The sequence below is a fragment of the Brassica rapa genome, chromosome A02 (genome assembly GCF_000309985.2).
Source record: "Brassica rapa cultivar Chiifu-401-42 chromosome A02, CAAS_Brap_v3.01, whole genome shotgun sequence".
Lineage (NCBI taxonomy): Eukaryota > Viridiplantae > Streptophyta > Magnoliopsida > Brassicales > Brassicaceae > Brassica > Brassica rapa.
Window position 1 is genome coordinate 26,511,528 of NC_024796.2, and position 22,669 is coordinate 26,534,196.

At 37.6% G+C, this 22,669-nt stretch overlaps 5 protein-coding genes and 5 non-coding genes across 10 annotated transcripts; 8 read left to right on the forward strand and 2 right to left on the reverse strand.

Moving 5' to 3' along the window:
- The first annotated feature begins 1,706 nt into the window (after positions 1-1,706).
- Positions 1,707-4,952, forward strand: LOC103854214 (monodehydroascorbate reductase 4, peroxisomal-like). The gene is made up of 7 exons (XM_009131143.3): positions 1,707-1,826; positions 2,293-2,344; positions 2,498-2,578; positions 2,673-2,791; positions 2,952-3,171; positions 3,249-3,367; positions 4,007-4,952. The coding sequence occupies exons 1-7, from the start codon at positions 1,707-1,709 to the stop codon at positions 4,766-4,768; spliced, it is 1,473 nt and encodes a 490-aa protein (XP_009129391.1). The 3' UTR covers positions 4,769-4,952.
- A 1,426-nt stretch (positions 4,953-6,378) lies between these two features.
- Positions 6,379-6,450, forward strand: TRNAP-UGG. The gene has a single exon. It is a non-coding gene; the product is annotated as a tRNA-Pro (tRNA).
- A 115-nt stretch (positions 6,451-6,565) lies between these two features.
- Positions 6,566-7,376, forward strand: LOC103854212 (50S ribosomal protein L12-1, chloroplastic). Its single transcript, XM_009131142.3, has one exon. The coding sequence runs from the start codon at positions 6,659-6,661 to the stop codon at positions 7,238-7,240; it is 582 nt and encodes a 193-aa protein (XP_009129390.1). The 5' UTR covers positions 6,566-6,658; the 3' UTR covers positions 7,241-7,376.
- Positions 7,377-8,425: 1,049 nt separating this feature from the next.
- Positions 8,426-12,780, forward strand: LOC103854211. The gene has a single exon (XM_033284785.1). It carries the CDS (start codon positions 11,733-11,735, stop codon positions 12,504-12,506), a length of 774 nt encoding a protein of 257 aa, XP_033140676.1. The 5' UTR covers positions 8,426-11,732; the 3' UTR covers positions 12,507-12,780.
- Positions 8,547-8,642, forward strand: LOC117132285. The gene has a single exon (XR_004455845.1). It is a non-coding gene; the product is annotated as a small nucleolar RNA snoR1 (small nucleolar RNA).
- Positions 8,702-8,790, forward strand: LOC117132303. Its single transcript, XR_004455858.1, has one exon. It is a non-coding gene; the product is annotated as a small nucleolar RNA snoR8a (small nucleolar RNA).
- On the forward strand, positions 8,907-9,002 carry LOC117132284. The gene has a single exon (XR_004455844.1). It is a non-coding gene; the product is annotated as a small nucleolar RNA snoR1 (small nucleolar RNA).
- Positions 9,103-9,190, forward strand: LOC117132304. Its single transcript, XR_004455859.1, has one exon. It is a non-coding gene; the product is annotated as a small nucleolar RNA snoR8a (small nucleolar RNA).
- A 674-nt stretch (positions 12,781-13,454) lies between the features above and the next one.
- On the reverse strand, positions 13,455-16,025 carry LOC103854210. Its single transcript, XM_033285308.1, has 9 exons — positions 16,004-16,025; positions 15,797-15,890; positions 15,563-15,576; positions 15,344-15,384; positions 15,177-15,253; positions 15,002-15,092; positions 14,848-14,929; positions 14,680-14,752; positions 13,455-14,598 (listed from the first exon to the last, which is right to left on the reverse strand). The coding sequence occupies exons 1-9, from the start codon at positions 16,023-16,025 to the stop codon at positions 14,430-14,432; spliced, it is 663 nt and encodes a 220-aa protein (XP_033141199.1). The 3' UTR covers positions 13,455-14,429.
- On the reverse strand, positions 15,667-21,695 carry LOC117131870 (eukaryotic translation initiation factor 5B-like). The gene is made up of 4 exons (XM_033284786.1): positions 20,426-21,695; positions 20,255-20,320; positions 20,094-20,153; positions 15,667-20,000 (listed from the first exon to the last, which is right to left on the reverse strand). The coding sequence occupies exons 1-4, from the start codon at positions 20,546-20,548 to the stop codon at positions 19,701-19,703; spliced, it is 549 nt and encodes a 182-aa protein (XP_033140677.1). The 5' UTR covers positions 20,549-21,695; the 3' UTR covers positions 15,667-19,700.
- Between the last annotated feature and the right edge of the window lie 974 nt (positions 21,696-22,669).

The following is a 22,669-nucleotide window of genomic DNA, read 5'->3' on the forward strand; positions in this document are numbered from 1 at the left end:
TGTCAGAGAATCAGAGTCGAAGATAGCAAATAAGTTTGACGTCCATTCTCTCTACTAATGCCACTGAAAAGCTTAGGGTCATCAATCAGAATAATCACATAAGTTTGAAAGTTGTCCCTTCGATTATCATCCAAAGAATAAGTACGTTCAAAGTACTTGCGACACTTCCGAGGAAAGCCTACAAGTCTCAGTGGCTTTTCCACACTATTGGTGATATAATAGAAGGCAGATCCATTGGTAGTATTTGAGAAAGTATCTATCAATTAAAAAAATTATAATAATAATGAAAAAAAAAATAATGAACTTTTGTCAGAAATGGTTCTTATTTGAATTGCCGTAACAAAAGTAAAAAAAAAACTATTTCCCACATGTCATTAAATGATTCACACTGCTCATCTTATTGTTTTAAATCTAGTTAGATAATAAAATTATTATACGCATATTAGAGCATCATTAATGGGGGTGTTTAGAGGGGAGAGCTTAGGAAAAAACTAATATAATAGTGGGTGGAACCCACACAAAAATTAAGTACATGTGCTTCTTCTGCCTAATTAAGCACCGGTTCTAGCTCTGTTTCACGGATCCCACTGACACGTCGCAGTCTACTATTGGTTCATTTTTAATTATTTTTTTTAAATCAGAGAAAGAAAAAAAATATTAAGCACCCCACTTTAGGGTTAATGATGCTCTTACTATTATATTTACTGAGATACTACTTACATTATCCAATGATCGAGAATGATTTGACAAGGGTGGTGTCTAAAAATGTCTAAAATTTGTTGGTTATGATTTTTTATAAAGTTATTTAACCTGTTAATTAATTTGTATATGCCTTTTTTATAATTAGTTTGATGTTCCCTTCCATCTTCGACAGTTTGTTTGTGAGTTTACTCTGATCTTTAAGTTGTTTAGGTATTTTGTTCCTTAATCATGGAAGTTGTATGTTTGGTCCCGGAAGAATGTTTCTTGCTGGTTTGGTTTCCTTTAATCTTTGAGGCTTTGGACTCTCGTATAATGTTCGGACTTACATATATCTAAATTTTTTGGATCGAAACAAATAAAAAATCAAATTAACATTAATCAAATTATGAGCGTACGATGAGCCACACTTGGTAGAGTTATGGAGCCTAGCTAAACTCTCCAACTATAAGTCTGGACGATATAAGATTCATATTGTTCGATTTGGATTTAGATCTGGGGACATCATATTCGATAATCCTCATCTGGGCCACACTTTCCGATGCCAAACGACCTCATAGTCATGGTACATTTCGTTTTTTACATTATAATTTTATAGACTAACCAAAAGAAAACATTAAAATTTTGTTATTTTGACGTATCTCTTTCCCTCTTGGTGCACATTGTTATATGACATCTTATACCTATCGACAATAGTTAAGGTTTTTTTGGGACCAGAATAGAACTATTACTTGCATGCATATGATGATTCTACCAATGGGATATGCTGGGTCCCAAAGTCGAACTTTGTCCATAAATAGACGGTCCAGATTTAGTGTAATCGATTTTTAAATTAACATCCACTGTTGAAGGAAGTCAAAGAGGGGTAAAATCGTAAATGAATTAATATAATCCACTGGTGGAACTGATCCGATAACAGAAACATTCTGTTTGTTCTTTTTTCTAGGGAAAATTATAGAAACTACACACGGCCATGTTTTAGGATTGTCGCGAGAAAGTAAGCGGGCATGGGAAGAGCGTTCGTGTATGTGATCGTGGGAGGAGGTGTTGCTGCTGGTTACGCAGCTCTCGAATTCACAAGGAAAGGTGTCTCCGATGGCGAACTCTGCATCATCTCCGATGAACCCGTAAGCAAGACCCAAAATCAATCTGTCTCTCTCTATTAATGTGAATTACTTTCGAAAATTTATGTGGGTTTCCTTATAAGATTAGATCTTTGCTCAAGATTTTTTTGAATATCTGTGCATGATATTCTTAATATTGAAATCGATGCTCTGTCACGCTGAAATGAATCCGTTATATTATGGTGGTGAGAGTTTGTATTTTTATAAAATGATTTGGTGAAGTGAACAGTACTTCATGAGTAGTTTCCAAGAATCATCATATGGAGAAACTAAGTATATAAGTCAATGTATCAATACATAGCACACCAATGCAATCGTTAGGGTCTAGGCTCCAAGTATATAAGCCAACGTATCTATTATTTTCAAATTGTCCTCGACAACTTTCTATGCAGCAATGCTTATGGTTTGTGGATTAGTATTAATCGCAATCTTATGTTTGTTTTGATCTATTGCTTTTTTTTTTCACTAGGTTGCACCATATGAGAGGCCCGCGTTAAGCAAAGGTTTTCTCTTACCAGAAGGTAAGATAAACCTGGTAGCTTGTGTTTTTCTGCTTTTGGAGTAAGGGGAAGCTAAGATGTATAGACACTTCTCAAGAAAAAAAAAAGGATTTTGAGTTATAGTTTCACTCATTGAGTACCCCTGTAAGGGTTAACCCACGATCTTATCTACAGATCCTACACGGCTTCCTTCTTTCCACACATGTGTTGGGGCTAATGATGAGATACTCACCCCAAAATGGTACAAGGAACATGGTAATTTACATTGTCACATTTGATTTTTATTGAGAAAGTACTATGACTATGAGAGCAAGGTCTGACAAATTTGTAAAAAATGCTTTCTTTCCAGGAATTGAATTAGTCCTTGGAACTCGTGTTAAGTCCGTTGATGCGAGGAGGTTGACTCTTGTAACAAGCACCGGGGAGACTATAACTTACAACTTTTTGATCATTGCAACAGGTGCCAGGGTATGGATTGCACAATAATAATCAAGTTATCATCCTTGATTATGTTACAATCTGTTATTACTTACAATCATTTAAGATTTAAATTTAACTGTAGTCAATGTCCGTTAGATGTTGTGAACATTGTTAAAAGTTTCTTGTCACGTGTGACTTGTGTAAGCAGGCGCTGAAGCTCGAAGAGTTTGGAGTGGAAGGCTCGGATGCTGAAAATGTATGTTACTTACGAGATCTAAGCGACGCAGACAGGCTTGCCACTGCGATCCAATCAAGCTCCAATGGGAATGCTGTTGTTATCGGTGGTGGCTATATTGGCATGGAGTGTGCTGCATCTTTAGTGATCAACAAAATCAATGTCACTATGGTTCTTGCAGGGGCTCACTGCAGTAAGTACTCTCCACTATTACTCGAAAATCTTGTGTCTGTGTGGTTGTGCTTGACCTTTTCAGTTTTTCTATGACAGTGGCGCGTCTCTTTACTCCCAAGATTGCAACTTTCTATGAAGACTACTACATGGGTAAAGGAGTGAAGTTTATCAAAGGAACTGTTTTGACATCATTTGAGTTTGATTCGGATAAAAAGGTTAGATAACTTTTAACTTGAGATTCAACTTGGAACTATAAGATAGAACAACGGAGCCTTTTGATCAAATGATGATGTATGAAATCTCCAAGGTTGTTGGCTGTAGGCATGGGCATTCGGTTTTTGGTTCGGTTTCGGTTTGGGTATTTTGGTTTTCAGTTTTTGGGTTCTAAAAACTTAAGAACTAGTATTTGGTTATTGACAAAATCCGGCTCGGTTATTTTGTTATTTGGTTCAATTCGTGTTACAAAATTAAGAACCGGGTCTAGTTAGGTTCTTATTTTTCTGGTACTTTCGGATTGTGTAATTCAGTTTTAAGGTTAAATATCAGATAACTGAGCTTGTTCGGATAGAAATGTTGGGTAATTCGGATAATTTTACATATTTTGGGTTAAAAACGTTCGGATTATTTGGTTTATAAATATTATTTAAGGATATTTGGTTGTTTAGAAACTTTATATAATTGATATTTTATAAAGTGCGGATCCGTGCGGTTTTTTGGTTCCAAAGATATCGGATCCGTGCGGTTATTTATGAAATTTGGTTTCGTTATTTCGGTTGGATTCTTCGGTTCCAAATAAATATACCCATGCCTAGTTGGCTGTGTTTATTTATTAATATGAGCTTTTTGATTAGCAGGTCACGGCGGTTAATCTCAAAGATGGGAATCAGTTACCAGCAGATTTGGTCGTGGTTGGAATCGGAATACGACCAAACATAAGCTTGTTTGAAGGACAGCTAATAATAGAGAAAGGAGGGATAAAAGTGAACAGCCAAATGCAGTCAAGTGAGAGCTCAGTGTATGCAATAGGCGATGTAGCTACATTCCCAGTGAAACTATATGGCGAAATGAGGAGGCTAGAGCATGTGGACTTCGCTAGGAAATCTGCACGGCACGCAGTTTCAGCGATCATGGAGCCAGAGAAGACAGGAGAGTTTGACTACTTGCCGTGTTTCTACTCAAGGTTCTTTGCCTTCTCGTGGCAGTTCTATGGAGACCATGTTGGTGAAGTTGTGCATTTTGGGGAGTATGAAGACGGTAAAGTGTTTGGAGCATATTGGGTTAAAGAGGGTCACCTTGTTGGGTGTTTTCTTGAAGGTGGGACCAAAGAACAGTATGAAACTATCTCTAAGGCAACACAGTTGAAACCAGCTGTTACTGATATGGAAGAACTGGAAAGAGAAGGACTCGGGTTTACTCAGACAGTGGTGAGTCAGCAGGTGGTTACTGAAGTTAAGGATGTTCCAAGCTCTGAGATTGTGAGGCAGACATCAAGAGTTGTGAGTCTTGTGACGGTGGAGAAGCCTTTGCATGTATGGCACGCGGTGACTGGAGTTGTTGTTGCTGCGTCTGTGACTGCTTTTGCTTTTTGGTATGGTAGGAGACGTCGTAGATGGTGAAATAATTCAATGGCAGGACAGTGCCTGAGATTTTCTCGACTAGAAGCGAGACATTTTTTTGGCCCCTTAAAATTTTTAACTAGAAATTTTAATTTAAAAAAAATATTATCATTGAATAATATTAAAAAGTTTAATCCATAATTTTTAATTGGCAACTTCTATGATTAATTAACATTTTGTGACATAATCAATCATCAATATAATTTGATGAATGCATCATGTTCTCTTTTTCCTTTTCGTTTTGATGAATGCATCCTGTTCTCTTTCTCTTTTTCGTCTTGCTGCATCCGTTTCTTCACCTTTTAACAAATTTGTAGGGAGTTATTCTTGGGTTCACCTCCTAGAGTGAACCTCTAGGTTCACCAACCAATAAGATTTCATTATTTTAAATTTGATATATTTTAGAAAAGGAAACAAAATATTGTCAAGATATATTATGTTTTTAAAATAAAGAAGTTAAAAAAAATTAGAAAAAACAGTAGTTAGAGAAAAACAAATTTAAAAAAAAAAATATTTTTATCGTCGTCAGCAAAACACTAAACCCTAAATCATAAACCCTATAAATCCTTGGGCAAACTCTAAACCCTTGGATAAGTCATACTCTAAATCAAAAACACTAAATCCTAAAACCATGAACCCTAAACCCTTGAGTGTTTAGTATTTTTGATTCGGAGTTTAGGATTTATCCAAGAGTTTAAGATTTACCAAAGGGTTTAGGATTTAGGGTTTAGGAATTAGGGATTAGGATTTAGGGTTTAGTATTTTGCTGAGGACGTTAAAAATATATTTTTTTAATCACTATTTTTTTAATTTATTTATTTTTATCTTTTTATTTTAAAAATATAATATAATTTATAGTTTGAGAAAATATTTTGTTTCCTTTTTCAAAAGATTTCGAATATGAAATAACACAATCCTATTGATAAGGTGGTGAACCAGGGGTGAACCCAAAAATAAGTGTTTTGGAGGCAACTTTTAGTTCTGCAACTAGAATTTCTTTTAAAGTTAAAAAACTTATCAATTAACATAAAAATAAACTAATAATCGAAAGAGGTAAAAAGAGGCGACTCCATAGTGAAATTTTATTAATATAATAATTAAGCAAAATAATTTCTAATTTTGTACGTTATATATCAAAAGCAGATTTAAATCTTAGAAGAAAAAGGCATGAAAATATAGAACTAGGTGGAAGAAAAGAAAGTCATTCAAATTGTAAAGAAAAAAAACGATCCCTAAGCAAATAAGAGACTAAAAATGAAACCAATATGATGTTGGAGAAACAAACGACTTCGTTGCTTTGTTAATTGAGAGTTAAGAAAATAATTAGAAAACATGCATTCGAACTCTAAACGTTTGGAGTTGATCCGACTGACAATCACTTGCACCATCTCAGTTACCTACGAATTTTGAAAATTATCCCCAAAAAATATTTATAATGACCGGGCCTCAAGCAGATGCTTCGTCTGCATGCATTCAGGTACAGCCCTGCGAGTATCCCTCTATCTAATGCTAGCTTCAAGACATGTTAACACAATAACTTGATATAACAATCTTGTGATTAATATTACTATGAAAAATATAAATGTTATTGTGAACAACTTCTACAACAAGGGCGTTTGGTCTAGTGGTATGATTCTCGCTTTGGGTGCGAGAGGTCCCGAGTTCGATTCTCGGAACGCCCCTACTTTTTATTTTACCTTCACTCTACGTGTGTATATAGGCGCATGATAGCAAAGGTAAGCATTTATGTACTGACCAAAGTACCCCTTATCCTTTGTTTTTCTATCCTCTCATCTTCTTCTATCTCTCTCTCTCTCTCTCGTATCCAACAACAAAGCTAACACATTCACAGAGAGAGACACACACACACACAAAAGCTAAAGAGCGAAAATGGCAGCGACGGCTCTCTCCACCGCAAGCTCAATCCTTTCCTCATCATCTCCCACTCTCACCTCCGCCCACCCCTTCCTCTCCCGACCCACCACACTCGAATTCCCATCTCGCTTCGGCCTTTCCTCCTCCTCCTCGACCCTCACCCACCGCGCGACCCACCTCCGCCCCCTCGCCGCCGTCGAAGCCCCGGAGAAAATTGAGAAAATCGGATCCGAGATCTCGTCCCTCACCCTCGAGGAAGCCCGCATCCTCGTCGACTACCTCCAGGACAAGTTCGGCGTCTCGCCTCTCTCCTTGGCTCCCGCCGCAGCGGCTGTCGCAGCTCCGGGAGACGGCGGCGGCGCGGCGGCTGTCGTCGAGGAGCAGACGGAGTTCGATGTGGTGATTAACGAGGTGCCTAGCAGCTCGCGTATCGCGGTGATTAAGGCGGTGAGGGCGTTGACTAGCTTGGCGTTGAAGGAGGCGAAGGAGCTTATCGAAGGGCTGCCGAAGAAGTTTAAGGAAGGTGTGACGAAGGATGAGGCTGAGGAGGCTAAGAAGCAGCTCGAAGAAGCTGGTGCTAAGGTTTCCATTGCTTAAAATGTTAATTAACAATCGCAACTTTTTTTTATTTTAAAAAATGTGTTTTTTTTTCGGAGTTTATGGGGTTGTTTTGTTTGAATTGTTGGTTAAGCTTTGAGAAAGTAATGTAATTTGAATCAATTTCATTTCGGTTTGGATGCGCGTAACGTGCTCGATGAAACGCATAGCTGAAATGAAGAGATAAGATAGAATTAGGATTTGATTAGAAGATACAAAATGTTTGGAGCTTTGGACAAAGGAGAGAAGCTGTATGTTTCTCGACAATAATTTTATCGCGTGCGTTTGCTTCTTGAATGAAACTGATGGAGGAGAAGGTTTTAACAAGTAGTCACTGGTGTAATGCCAATTCGCTACTACTTCCGCCTTTACATTGTAGCACAAGTATCTTTCTTTTGATACAACTGAAAACGAAAATGAGAAGAAGGAAGGCGAGGGAAGAAGAAACAAGAAACTTGCTGGACAAGGTAAGAAAGATGACTTGTTCGTTACTTATCAAGTCTTGTTAAATAGGATGTTTGTTTATTAGTCGAATAAGGAAGACATTACAGTTTTGAGGCGACAAAAGGTCTGAGATTCATGTCTGCAGAAGGAAAACTAAAGGTAGGCATGCGGGTTTGAATAGTTTGGGTTATTCGGTTCGGTTTAACATAGATCTTATTGAATCAACTCGAAATAAAGCTTGGTTCGGTTTGGTTGTTTTGGTTTTTATAAAATTTTCATTTTTTTTTTATTTCAGTTAGATTTTGGTTTAGTTTTGTTAAAATTTTGGATAAATTTGGCTTTACTTCTTCGATTAGTTTGAATCAGGTTTTTGGTATGTTATATATTTTTTATAAAAAAAGCAAAATACCGAACCGAACTGAGAACCAAATTTTGTTTTAAATTCCTACCCAATCAAATGAACTTCTAAACAAACGAACCGAAATTTTGGTGTGGTTTGGTTCGACAGATTCTGTTCGGTTCAAATTCTCAGGCCGTTTTGTTACGGTGGTTCCTTAGTAGGCTATCAATGGGCCTTTGGTCTTAATCTTGTGACAAAAACAAAGTTGCACAAACAAATTAAGAGGAGCTTAAATGAGGGCGAGGGTTAAGCTGGAGTAACACTTCAGAAGGGCCTTTACACATATAAACCCATTACTAATCTATAAATACAGTGTGTGATTCAACATATTTTACATCATTAACATATAAACCCTAGTTTGCATCCGTCTCTCTCCGCCGCTTACACCTTCTCTCGTTATTGAGTCTCTGTGAAAGGTTTTATTTTGCTACCTGTTTTGTTGATTTTGATAGCTTTAGTTTTGGCTAGGATGACCAATGCTTAATTATTTCTGACACCTCTTGTATGAGGAGAGTCTGATAAACTCTTCTTTGAGCACATTATGCAATACTCTGAGCCTTTAGTTTTGTTTCTTAATAATGGTTTTGGTTTTTACAAGTAGGATTTGGAGTAAAGTTGTTGATGCGATGATTGTAAAAGTAATTCCTCGTACTGAATAGCCATTGGCTTGATAGACTTACATTACACCCATAGAATATGAGCATCTCCACCTTTTTTTTAAATAAATTTTGAAGTTATTTTCCTACTTATCTAACTAAACCAGTTTGAATTTTGTTTTTTTATCTAACACCTTTGTTTAATTTTTATTTAAATGTTGGTTACGGCTAGGATGATTATTGCTTAATTATTTCTGACACCTCTTGTATGAGAAGAGCCTGATAAACTCTTCTTTGAGCACATTACGCAAAACTCTGAGCCACTTTCTTCTTGAAAACGTTTTTTTTTTTTTTTTGTAAATTCTTTTATTTCTTAGGATTTACGTAAACATAATATTCCTTTTTGATTTGGAAAAAGGGTTGAGGTTGCGATGATTGTAAAAGTAATTCCTCGTACTGAAAAGCCACTGGCTTTGTAGACTCACATTACACCCATAGAATATGAGCAATACCTGCCCCTTTTCATCAATTATATTTGAATTGGACCATAATCATCAGAGTGCAATCTAGTGACATGCTTATGTATTATTTTCTGCCTTGTTGAATTCATTTTCTCATTGAATAAAGGTTTTGATCACAATCTATTTGCTTATTCGTTGACTTCATGTTGCTGCAATGTCGTTGGTTTCTCTAGAACCGACCAAGTTTCATGACTCTTGTCTCTTCACCATTTAAGCATCACACATTCTTAGAAGATCTCGTAATTACCAAGGGACATACAGAAACTCCCTATTTCGAACAGATTAAACTTATAAATATCTTTCCAAAAAAAACTTGTAAATATAATTTAAGGATTTTAAGCTTATTCAGTCTTAATCATGGTGTCTAATCGCTGTTTTTGATATCACTGAAAAAAGTCTTTTATTCTACATTTTAAATGGTGTCCTATTGTCTATGTAACAATTGTGATGCTTGTCTAAATGTCCCCTCGATTGTTTGCGCAGATGATTGATGTCCGTTTACGCTTATTTTTCACGTGGGTATCGGCCAAACGGGTTTATTTATAGCTACTAGACTACTAGTAGCCCACATTCATACCTTCACGGTTAAAATTATATATTCATTTACATTAGTATTGCTATAACTTTGACTTATAAGTACGTTTTGTAAAATAACGAAACTTAAATTACTTATATGACGGACCAAAATCTATTGACTTGTTGAATAGCATTTGATATCTGACAATTAGATGATAAATCTAAATTCGGTAACATTTAATGCGATAGTCTTACGATTTGGTCTAAATGTGGCAGAAAGAAGTAATGTAAAAGTCTTTTTGAATTTTTGATTCTGATAACGATTCAAGTCAAGTTAGCTTCGCTCATAAGACTTTGTCAAGAAAACTGACAATGACATCTAGAAGTATTATATGTGTATTCTACATCTACGTATATGTACCCATGTGAATCGGTATTTCTTATAGCAGGTGCCAAATCTATTGCTTTCAATTTATATATTTTCCGTTAATAAATTACTCCCTCTGTTTGTTTTTAAATGACGTTCTATAAGTTTCACACAAATTAAGGCACCTAATACAATATCTGTTCTACCCTCTCCATCAATTAATTATCATCTCTCGTTACACACATTCTTTTTAAAAAAAGAAAATATAATAAGGGTAAATAAAGTCTTATTTCACTATATCTTGCATTGTTTTCCGAGGACGTCAACTATAATGATACAAAACAAATATTCTAAAACGTCTTTTAAAAGAAAACAGAGGGAGTATAACATAAACAAATAACTTTGAACGTTCGTTTTCTAGAAGCTCAGATTACAAGAATAAAAATGTATTTGATGCAACTCAGCATCAATGATTCATGATCTGTGATACTCCTTGCTTTGTCAGCAATTACCTATGCATTTCCTGATAATGGGCTGCTTGGACTACGACTTAAAGCACACAAACAACACATAATAAAACATAATTAACAGGTATAAAATAAAAATATTACATAAACATTACATGACTATTTAAGTAATTGAGCGCCAGCTTGTATTTTAGCTATATATATTCGCCATGTGTATCATGAAAACATGGTACTATATCATTTCAAATGGTTGAATTGAAAAATATTTGTAGCCTTTTTCCGGGCAATTTTTTTGTGTTCTCACTGTTCTGTCCGTAAAATATGTACTTTCATAAAATTAAAACCAATTTATCTAATTCTTCCAACTACAAAATCTTGATGACACGTTCATTGATTTACATCAATTAATCTACAAATAAAAAGTTTAAAAGTTTCTACATCAAAACGAAAATTCAATTTAGTGTATACAAATCTCATAAATCAATTGAAGTGAAATTTATTAAATGTTTTTGAATATTATTGAGATAAAAGAGTATGTTTTGATCTCTGAGTATGATAGCTAAATTCGATTGATTGATCATCATTTACAAAATGATTAGATGACAAGAAACAAACTACCGTTTTAAACCACAGTCTAAAACTTCCAATCACAATCACAATCAAAACACAAATGTTAAATGAAACATTCCTATCATAGCATTACAGTTTGTAGCTTCCAATAAAAATATTCAGTCCATATATTTAAAGGGGTAGTTTTGCAATGGGTCCAAAAACTAAATTGTGCAATTATTAGTATTTATTCTTTTTGGTTTATATTTATTCAAAATAGTTTTCGTTCTTTTCTGCACCTAAACTTATTAGCCAAAATATATATTATTGTTAATTGGTTTTAAATGTATAAAAGATCTGCACCAAGAACATCCGGATCAAGTAGCGGGATACGCTTCTAGAAAGTCCACGTTACGCTGTTTAATGCAAATGACACATTAAGCTTCTCCAATAAACAATTACTCAAAATTGTCATTCCCATGTGACAAAACCGCTTCACCTATATAAATAAGTTCATACGACAGTTTATAGTAGATGACAAACAAAACACCACCAAACAAAGAGAAGAATAAGAAAGAAAGTGATCATTCACACACAAGACTCAAGGGAGTAAGAGTAAGCTTCTAAAGAACATGGAGAAGATAACCTCCACGGCTTCTTTTTCACCTAGCTTCAGCACTTACTCCGGTGATAACCTCGTCAAGATCGCCGAACGGGTCGGTGGCGACTATTATAAGGAGAAAGGAGACGACTCATTCGAGTTTGCGACTCTTCACACGGTTCACGAGACGGTGTCTTCTATAGTATTCCCGGTGTTCGATCAGAAACATGAAGATGTTTCGCCGGAAACGGTTGTGACTCCGTTGAAAGATCTCTTCCTCCGCGAGAACGAACAGTCGCCACCGCAGCAGACGTATTCATCTTCTGATGAGGAGGAGGAGGAGGAGGAGGAAGATGAGCTAGACACGATCCCGGGAGAGATATACTGTCCGTGGACGCCGGCGAGATCACCGGTGGAGATGACGTCTCCTTGTAGAAAGAGCAAATCGACAGGATCGTCTTCGACGTCGACATGGTCGAAGAGACGTTGGAGAATCAGAAACCTGCTCAAGAGAAGTCGCAGCGACGGGAAAGAAACACTCGAGTTCTTGAACTCGAGCCCCGTCGACAACATAGACAAATCTTGTTCTTCTTCTCCTTGTCCGAAGAACAAGGAGACGGTGAAGAGGAAGAGCAAGAAGAAGGAGAAGGAGAAAGTTTCAGTTTCAGCACATGAGAAGTTTTACTTGAGGAACAAAGCAATGAAAGAAGAAGACAAGAGAAAGTCATATCTACCGTACAAGCAAGAACTTGTCGGACTTTTCTCCAACATTCACCGACACGGCAAAGTTTCTTCTCCGTTCTGATCTGATCCGTGACAACAACTAGAGTTTTGTTTGTTTGTGTTACTTTTCGTTTGTTTATTATCTTCAAAAATAATTTTATTTACAAAAAGATGCGAGTTCACATTTGTTATCTGATAAACTATTATATCGTAGCTTATAATCGATGTAGATTAGTATTTAATAATTTTTACGTCTTTAGATTATAATTTTTTCTTGTTCTGTACAGAGTTTCGATGAACTAAGTTTCATCATGTTCAAACCATGTTGTATATTTTATAATTTGGGTTCCGGATTTTATGCAAATATAGTTGCAGATATTACTAAACGTGAAACCATTGTAAAAAGAGGTTGCAAGTTGCGTTTTTTTTATTATTATTTAAGTGTGCATTTTTTTTTTGGAACCACAATTTAAGTGTGCATTTGATGTATGGTTTGTTGAGGAAGAAAGTGGTTACAAAACACGAATGTAAATGAGGACAATAATTATGTATAAATGATCATAATAAATCCTACAACGACAAGTATACTTCATTTCTTTAGATTTTTTTTTTCTCCAAAGCATGAATGATAACTGGACAGTGTTTCCGTAAATGCACCATCTATTTAAGTGCAAAGTTTAGACTAGGGTCGTCTACATTATGTAAATTAAATGCAACCATTCCGTAGCTATGGAAAGTAGTACACATTCCTAACTGGGCTACGTAAATGTTATCTACCGACTGCGAATGAATGAACGAATGATAGTTTCTTGATAAAGTAATTGTCTCTTAGGACTTGACCTACTATAGAGTATCTACTCCATTCCGTAACTATATAAGTACAGATTCCTAACTGGATTATATCATTATTAGAGATCTAGTGCAGATATCATAGACGATTTTTTAAAAAATTCTTACGGTTGATTTATACTTTATACGGTTGGTTTATACTTTATAAGTATACATTTAAAATATAAATATATATGAAAGGTTAAGAATATAAATATATAAGAATCTATCTACAATTTTACTACCTTTTGGCATTTCTAGTTTTCTACTGAGTAGCTTCCGAAAGTCCATGGAGAGACCGAACTCATGCATGCTTTGTCTAACTGACATCATTGAATCCACTTTGTTCATAAGTCAACTTCTTTGTCTCTTTATATTTTGGTGAGAAATGTTCTTAGTGGGATTGGAAAATAGGTGAATAATTTACCAAAATAAATCTCCATTATTGCAAACGACAAATAGTACCTTGAGGACAATCACTCTGACCATCTAAATCTTGAAGCCATCTCGGATGAAAAGCAGCATAGTAAGATTGAGAACGGTTTTAAGCGTGGGGGCTTTGAGTGATGAGATTAGCTCAACTGTTCGTGGAAGAAGATCACTCTTCTTATCAAGGAGACACAAACACAATTCATCACTCGTTTGATAAAACATACTTGTATCATGTAATAGTGACACTGCTTCTTCTCTCACCAAATGACATTATTTCATATCTCACACAAATGATCAAGAATTGGCTCACTTAGTTATCTTGAAGAAGAAAAGTAAATGCTTTTAACGATACAAGGACTTGCTTTAACCTCTCCTTAGCCGCTTCATCAACCAAGATTCCTTCAGCATCGAATTGCTGAGGCGGCTGAAACGCATTGAGGGTGGTTTCTTGATGAAATGAAGATCAAGGAATACTCCAATTTTTCAAAGTAATAATACTAAGATCTTCATCCACCAAAATCTCCACCAATGCGAGATTATTAAAATTTTGTTTAACTATATCAAATTGTTAATTGAGGAATTTTTATCCAAATTATCTTGATGTGTTTTTACCAAGAAATCTTAAATAAACTAAATAAATCTTTATATCTCTTATTGGTTTGTAAGGAAAAAGAGTCAACCATGTTGAACGCTATGGTTTGTCGAGATGTCATCGGAATGTGACAAAACTAAGACTTCATGTAGTTTAGAGAATCTGCTGGGACGGTCTAAGTTCTTTTGGGAGCTCACTGAAATTCTCTGCGTCTAAATCGGATTGTAACATTGGTCTCTGCCCCATTTTCCACACAATCCCATCAGCCAGATGTTCTTTGTTTGGTGTCAACATTACGAAGTTTGGATCAGCTCTTTGGTAACTGCAAATGTCAGGAGACTTTATAATTAGAAAGATACAAAACATTGAAATGTGAAAACATATGAAAAGTGATTGCACTGACCTAGCTTCCCTTAAGTTATCAACGCGGAGACCGAACCCACATGCTGTTCTTCCAGTCCGATGATTATTAGTCGCTGCATCAAAAATGAGCTCAGCATATTTCATGTTTCATATACATATTATAGTCTAAGAGCTAATGGAAGATTGCTTATAGTTATGGAGGACTTACCTGTAATATTGAATGTGAAAGACGGGTTCCACCACGACTTGAACGCTAATGTGAGTGTTGAGCTTAGAGCTCCGACTTTACCCTGCATAATATGAGATTGTGAGTTTTATTATGAACCTTTCTTGATCCTAAAAAAAAGTAGTAAATGGTTTACCTTCAGCAAGAAGTTCTTATTGGCCTGCCAAGACGCAGCCATCTGCAGAGAAGAATCTGAGAGACTGTTTGATGTGTTGGAATCATCAACCCTTCAATACAAGACAAAGGTTAGAGCTATGTTACCATATAGAAAACATTAGTTACAATGTTTTCTTCTCATAGATGTTCACTACCTTGTTTGTAGCTCAAAACCTAAGTCAATGTAGTTTGTGATTCCAACTACTTTGTTTTCTTCAAAAGGATTTTTCACCTGTTCCAAGTCCAGTTAATGTTAAGCCACAAGTTGTGCTAAATTTATATATCAGTAGACTTAGTAATAGATGCATCACAAGAGCCGTACCTGCCTTTGACCACTAAATGTTGGTAGAACGAAGCAATAAACTGCATGTACAACAAGAATAACTGAATCAGCAAGACTAAGAATGCATTAATCACATAAATAATACAAAAGAAAATACTTATATCTAATTGGATAACAATATGGTAAGTGTTTGGGCTAAAGATCTGTACATATTGTCAGCATAACAACCATGTTTCATCTAGACTTTAAAAGTATGACCTGAGAGTTCCTCGCTAATTCAAGGCCAACGTTGAAAGAAGGGCTTAAGGGCATCTTTATTGGTGGGATGAAGAGAGAGAGAGGGAGAGAGTCCCTTGTTTTGCTTTTTTTTTTTTTTTTTTTTTTGGTCATTAAAGAGTAAGGGACAGCCCTTAATTAAGGGCTTTTCCCTTCTCTTTCTTCCTCGGTTCCCACCCCCTTCCCCTAAGGGATACCTTAAGGGACCCCCAATACAGATGCCCTAAGGGGCTTCTTGAACCTAGTCCATAGCTAGCCGCACAACTCCAATTCCTTAGGTCTCTATATTTTTCGGTGTCTTTGCTTTTATCTAACACAAATTCACATTACTAGTGTTGGTACCACTTTCAATCAAATAATGCACATATTTTCCATATAACGGCCATATTGCACTCCCACTGTAAGTCTTCCCATCTTTCTTACCAGCCATGCATTCTTTGGCCATTCTTCCTTTGCTGGAATGTGGATTTAAAGGGTCAGCATTGCCTACGAAAAAGGTAAACAGGAAGCTGTAGAGAATAAAATAAATGTTGATGTGCTTACTACTAAAAGGAGAGACAATAGCTCCGAGAGACAAATTTGTTGAGGCATATCTCAACCCCACGATTCCATGTTCGTCAAATAACTTGTCACTACAGAAACAACATATCTTCATCTTCTAGAAAAACATAAAATCTATAAAACATTGCAGGCCTCTTCTCCTAAATGAAACTTACTTCTTTTTCGAAATCAAAGGGGAGACTACAAATGCTCCAATCCCATATTTAGGATAGAAACCAGAAGACCTCACCCGCAGAACCCTTGATGATAACAAAAAGAGTTATTTCAAAACGTTAAACTACTATAATGAGACAAGTTCCAAGAATATATGAAAGTAGAACGGAGTTTACGGATTGGTGGTCGACACAGAGAGGTCTACAAAAGTATGAGGATCATCAACATCACTGCACAAGTTCTTTTTTTTTTTTTTTTTTTTTAATTTAAATTTATATATTATCCGACCCGCGAAAACGGGCAAATCAGATCCGGTTACAAACCCGCTTTGAACAAAATATCCAAATTCAAACTATTACAAACAAGCTTCGCCCGCCCACTAAACCCGGCACATTCCGCTAGTTCATTTTTCGAAATCCTTCAGAAACCGGTTGTTGTTCTCACCATTGACGATGAATCACAGAAATGTGAGGTTCTCCTTGTTGCCTCGGATGCCGGGAATTCCTGTGTCGTCTCCGGAGTAGCTAGCTCCCGGTGAACTCCACGAAGCATATAACCTTCACTGTCATGAAGCGCAAGACGAGCAATAGAAGGGAGATCCAAATACTTACCACGAGACCTTGCAAAGCCACCAAAGCCGGGTTTGTAATTAACGCCACACAGCGCATGAAACGCCACTCTAAACGAGCAAGCACTCGCTACTGCCGCCACCGAACCACTAAGCTTAAAACAACGGGCTGATAAGGAAGCAATACCAACCCGCAATCTTCATAACCTGCAAAGAAGAAAAGACCCGTCTACGAGGAGTCCAAGGGACCTCGAACGACCACGCACTGGGATGACGGAAACTTAAGATTGCTACCCCCAACACCTGCAAGACCCGACTGACCCAACCAGAATCTAACCAGTGAAACCAATCTCCGGTACAGAGAACCTGTACCGGTCTTCTCTGCGCTTCAAGAAACCCGCGAAGGGGACGAAGGAAAACAAGAAGCAGGCCTGAAACAAACTTCAACCGCAAGGTCAAAGCAAATCACGATAGGTGAAATGGGGATGGTTGAGCAAGGGAAGAGCAGCCACAAGAATGAGGGGAGCACAGCCATAGACGACAGACTCCAGACTACAAACCGCAGCTACACGCGCCAAACCACAGACGTGAAGCCACCACACAGCCACCACACCTCTATGCACGTGCCGGCGACGAAACCACCACCTTCCCTGAGCAAGAAGGAATCACTCTGACCAATCGACAAGACCACAAGCCGAAATGAGAGAGAAGCTCTGTACTCCTCTCCACAACGAAGAACGCTCTTCGAAACAACAAACACTACGACAACGGGGAGAGAGTCCACCACACCACCACACGCTTCCAAACCGAAGGCAACGACGGGATCTGCAAAGTAAAATTGAGAACCGCCATAGCCAAACCCTAAACGCCGACTTCGCTTGACCCCTACCCTCACAGCCTCACAGGAGCTCCAGATCGAAGCTTACCAACCACGGATCTAACCTCCCCGGAGCAGATTAGAGACCCCGCGGCGGAGCTGCGTCCAGAACTCCACGCATCTCGACGGGTCGGCGAAAGGGGACACAAACGGAGCAAAATAAAGAGAGGAAAGGGAGAGGGAGAAGCCTCCGGCGACCACGCGCCCGACTGACAGCCGCCGGAGCAGATCGGAGAAGATGAAGTAGAGAGAGGTTGGAGGTTTTTGATTTTAGAGAGAGAGAGGTCCCTGATTAACAAAAGTTATTCACTGCACAAGTTCATAAAAAGATGTTGAGCATTGTTCTTTTTGTTAAAAATAAAAGTTTAAAATCCATATGACATATATGTATTACCTTTGCCAGCGAAACGATGCATCTCCTTCTACTTTACCATCTACAGCGGATGAAACCTTTTTTACTATTTAAGGAAACTTAAAATTTGCACCATAGAGTGTTGTTATAAAAGACGAAGAGATTTCTAAAGGATACTGATGCAACCAAGTCCACATGAGGGTCATCAGTAGGCTTTAACATAAACTTTGCAGAAAAGTGATCTGCGTCTTTAACTTCAAAGTAATCCTCAAAGAGACATTTCAGTGCAAGCTTTCCAAAGAGCAAATCGTAAGATGATTCCAACATCCTGCATGCATCACCTCAACATTTGATTAAAAGCTGAACATATGCACGTACTCAAATACATCATGATGCCAGTGGAAATCAATAGAAGGCTTGAGTTTCCGTGTCCTTTATATATACGGTAGAAGATGATACCTGTTACGAGCTGAGAGAGGAGGGTAATCAAAGAGGGGAGGAACGAGCACCACAGGAGGCGGTTTGGCCAGACAGTTCCCCATTATCTAGAAGGAGAAGATTTGTGTATCAGATACTTCTACTTGAGCGTCTAAGAATCAAGTGCTGAAGGAGACGGTAATTAATTAGTAGTGAATGTGGAGGCGAAGAGCGGCGTAGTGTTTGATACGAGAATATAAGATAACTTTTATATAGGGAAAATTGGAAAAATGTGACACTTTGAACTTTTATTTGTCACAATAGGACTTCTGATATTTTGGGCAATTCTGGACAACTTTTACCCTTCTTTTACGATTAAAATAGTAAACTGAATTTTAAAAATGTTAAAAAATATGAAATCTATTGAAAACATAAGTATGACAATATATATGTTTAAATTTTTTTTTTAAAAAAAGTGGAATCATATTTTATTTTATCTTCTAGCTACAGTTAGAATACTCATTCTGGTCATCTACTTAGTCTAGAAATCAGATACTAAGTTTTATACATAGATATATCTTGGGTATACAACGTAAACTAGCATTTCTTATATATTCTAACCAAGCTATATTTCGAAATGTTATAATCAAGAAAGATGTCTTCAGTATACCTACAGCTTGATAACAATATATAGCCACAACTCAATAATATACCTTATCTAAATTATGTGCCATAACATGTTCTTCCTTTTACCTTATGTGACGCCTAAAGGAATAATATGTTTCTCAACTACTCTACTGTATTCTGCGTAAGGTAATATACATATTGTAGGCAAATCCGAAAAATATAAAAACTTCCATATTCGGTTAAAGATGTACTTTCCTAATTCTACACGAAATCTAATCTAAATCTCGCAGAGTATATTCTTTCCTAAGTCAAAAAAATGAAAAATCATCAAAATTGTTCTTTCCTCCACTCGAACCCGAGTTATTCAAGATAAAATTATACACATAAACCACTATACCACATATGATTCACGTTACTTTGATACGTATACTAGCTTATATACTAGAAAGTATAATAAAAAAATTAAAACTAATCCTGGATTGCTCCACGATTAATTTCTGAGTTTTGTATATATTGCATTTTCATATAATAGAGTCAAAAGTGACATTTAAAGTTTAACGCGAAATCATAAAGATCTTTCCGTAAATTTAAAAGTACTGGGGTGAACATTAAAGATATCCGTCTTATGCACAAGCCCTATACCGATGCCGCTTATAAGTATCTTCACAGCTGGGGACTTTAAGAATTCAAGCAACGCTTCCAGTGACCCTAGTGTAGACGCTTGTACATAAACTCCTTCACCGCTTTTGTCAATCCTGCTCAAAACTGACTCCATGTCTTCCATTGCCTGCTCCTTCATTGCTTCAATGTCATCATCAGGTTCAGTTACGTGCAGAGCAGTGCCAGCAATAGCGTGTTCAAGACCCTTTTTTAAACACAAACCAAAAAGGGAAACAGTATCATTAAATTTAACTGCAAAAACTAGCAACTAAGATAATTGTGGAGTCTGCTCAATCACCTGCGCTGTAATTTTTATACCCTGTGCAGCCTTTATTTCTTTATGATGCACATAAGTACCCTGAAACATCAGACAAAGAAATAAGAAAACAATTTAAATGAACCATATATGTGAAGAAAAACCAGTCAAAAGGACAAATGAAGTGGAGAATTTGAAAGTACCTTCACCCGTAGCTCCTTCATTGGATGAGGTGTCAGTAACGCTCTAATCGTTGTGACTATAGGTCCCTGAAACAGAAGAAGAAGAAATACTATTACTTTTCAAAGTTCTAAGTCTATCACTGTACCCAGTACATGACTTTTTTGGTTATAGATCACAAGGTTTATACTTGCCTGTAACCCACACACGACGATTTGATCACCTTCATGAAGTACACAGTTTACCAACACAACATCAATCGTTGTTCCATGGCCTTCTATAACTTTGACCTCCAGGACAGTACACTGTTCGACCATTTTAAAATAGGGTTAAGAATTATCATACTGAAGTAGTTAGGAATTCTCAATAGATTTAGAGATTCTATGGTTTGTGGCTCCAACCCATGCGTTATGTCAACCACCAAAATTGCAAGGTCGCACAAACTTGAACCCCTTGACCACAGATTCATGAAGGACTCGTGACCAGGTGTATCAATAACCAATAGACCTGGCACCTTAAGTTTTCGCACCAACAAAGAGGAAGAACACTTGGATTTCGTTGTATCTTCACTGAAATCAAAGAGGAAGATGAAAAAAGCGATTCGAAACTATGGGTAGATGAAACTCCAACGAAGAGCAAGGGTGTAACAGCCCGATCCCCCGGCGTCCGACCGGGGTTATCGAAGGGGCGTTATGGACACGTGTCTACTCATTTAGACAACCCTACGTGTCCCGTTACTGGTCCCGAGAGACGAGCGCATAACCTTCTTTGAAATACCGTCACACCCACATCCATATACTTCTACTTACAGTCCTGCGCACAGGGAAAAAATGGAAATGGAGGGGGTGAGCAACAAGTTACTCAGTGAAGTGGCTCTAGACCAGCCTGCCCGCACGACACTCTATACTACTCTATGCGGGAACTAGGACTGACTAGCCACTACAATCACTTAATGCATTTTATCATTTCCTATCACCATCTGTAATTTCTACACACACTTCCATTCATTTCTAACAACCTAGTAATCAATCAATACAATGATCTCACTCATTGCCACGCACGCCATCCCTAGACTTAACCGACTCATCTTACTAGTCCGACTCGATCCTATGACTTCTTTAACTTCCTGTACCCGACCATGAGCTAGAACCCTACAATGCATATCCTTTTCATCTTTTCATCTTTTCCTCTTTTCCTCTTTTCCTCAGTGGGTAGCCCCCCACTAGGCTTCTACCCCATACTCATGTGGATTCGCCACATCTCCTATGGGTGCCTCCATATTCATGTGGATTCGCCACATCTCCTATGGATACCTAGCGTGGACTACTTACCCCACCTACTTTCCTTAGACTCTCTATATGCTTTCCCACCCATGCTTAACCTTAACAACGTTCTTTCATACTTTCACTTATCCTTTCACTTCCTTATCGCTTTCACTTAACCCTTTCCATTCCCAATTACTTCCCTTTTCATTTCTACTTGTACTTGGACTCAATCACTAGACGCCACCCGTTATCGGTGTCACACAATACACATTGCATTCAAGTTCTACTTCAATAACTTTTATAATCATTGCTCATCTATCATCCTAGCATTTATTTCTCTCTAGCATCCTAACTTCAATCACAACCACACATGGGACAACACAACCAAACATAAAAGAATCAACTACCAATCAGCCATTACCACAACAATTCAATTCAGTTCATCAAGTCCCATTTATCAATATGAGGGTTCTTATGCATCATGATCCATTCATCTATCATCCTAGCAATACCATGTACTATCAACCTAACTCCCAAACAGGGTCTAATCAAACCTAACCCCAACATATAGGAGTATACAGGACCATGAAAGAAGGTTGGGTTCGAAACACTCCACCTTAGCCTAGATCTGGATCCGGATCTGGGAACAAGAGACAAGAGGGAGGAGATCTGAACAGATCTGGAACAAGTAAACAAGAGAGAGACGAGATCTGGTCACCACCACAACACCACACAGCCACCACCATCACCACACTCGGACGATCACCCCACCACCCCTTGGACGTCCACCACCACCACCACTGGCGGCTCGGCTTGCTCTTGGGGGGCTCGCGGCAAGGAGAGAGAAGAGAGATCACGGAGAGAGAAAGAGAAAGAGAGGCATGAGAGAAGAAGAGAAAAGGAAAAGAGAAGCTTGACGGCTAGGGTTTCCTAGTCTCTCTAAATCTCTGCAGAGCTTCGCTCAAGTTTCAGAAATGAGAGAAAAGAAGGGGCTGCATCTCTTTTTATAGGAAAGGGTGAAGGGAACCCTAGGTTTTTGTCAAATGGGCCGTAGAGAAGCCCAATCTTTTATGATAATTTGTGGGCCATGAACCGGGCCGTTACAATTCTCCCCCACTTGAATGGAATTCGTCCCCGAATTCTGTGTGTCGGTAATCCAACTTAACATCCCAA

What these genes read in the sequence shown, in the direction of transcription:
- LOC103854214 (XM_009131143.3), top strand. Translation starts at nt 1,707, where the DNA reads ATGGGAAGAGCGTTCGTGTATGTGATCGTGGGAGGAGGTGTTGCTGCT. An exon ending in AAAATGGTACAAGGAACATG is followed by an intron (nt 2,579 to 2,672) that starts GTAATTTACATT and finishes CTTTCTTTCCAG; the next exon opens with GAATTGAATTAGTCCTTGGA. An exon ending in TCATTGCAACAGGTGCCAGG is followed by an intron (nt 2,792 to 2,951) that starts GTATGGATTGCA and finishes TTGTGTAAGCAG; the next exon opens with GCGCTGAAGCTCGAAGAGTT.
- LOC103854212 (XM_009131142.3), top strand. Translation starts at nt 6,659, where the DNA reads ATGGCAGCGACGGCTCTCTCCACCGCAAGCTCAATCCTTTCCTCATCA.
- LOC103854211 (XM_033284785.1), top strand. Translation starts at nt 11,733, where the DNA reads ATGGAGAAGATAACCTCCACGGCTTCTTTTTCACCTAGCTTCAGCACT.
- LOC103854210 (XM_033285308.1), bottom strand. Translation starts at nt 16,025, where the DNA reads ATGGCCAAAGAATGCATGGCTG. An exon ending in CATTTAGTGGTCAAAGGCAG is followed by an intron (nt 15,254 to 15,343) that starts GTACGGCTCTTG and finishes GACTTGGAACAG; the next exon opens with GTGAAAAATCCTTTTGAAGA. An exon ending in ATAAGAACTTCTTGCTGAAG is followed by an intron (nt 14,930 to 15,001) that starts GTAAACCATTTA and finishes CATATTATGCAG; the next exon opens with GGTAAAGTCGGAGCTCTAAG.
- LOC117131870 (XM_033284786.1), bottom strand. Translation starts at nt 20,548, where the DNA reads ATGGTCGAACAGTGTACTGTCCTGGAGGTCAAAGTTATAGAAGGCCAT. An exon ending in TCGTCGTGTGTGGGTTACAG is followed by an intron (nt 20,321 to 20,425) that starts GCAAGTATAAAC and finishes CTTCTGTTTCAG; the next exon opens with GGACCTATAGTCACAACGAT. An exon ending in GTATAAAAATTACAGCGCAG is followed by an intron (nt 20,001 to 20,093) that starts GTGATTGAGCAG and finishes TGTTTAAAAAAG; the next exon opens with GGTCTTGAACACGCTATTGC.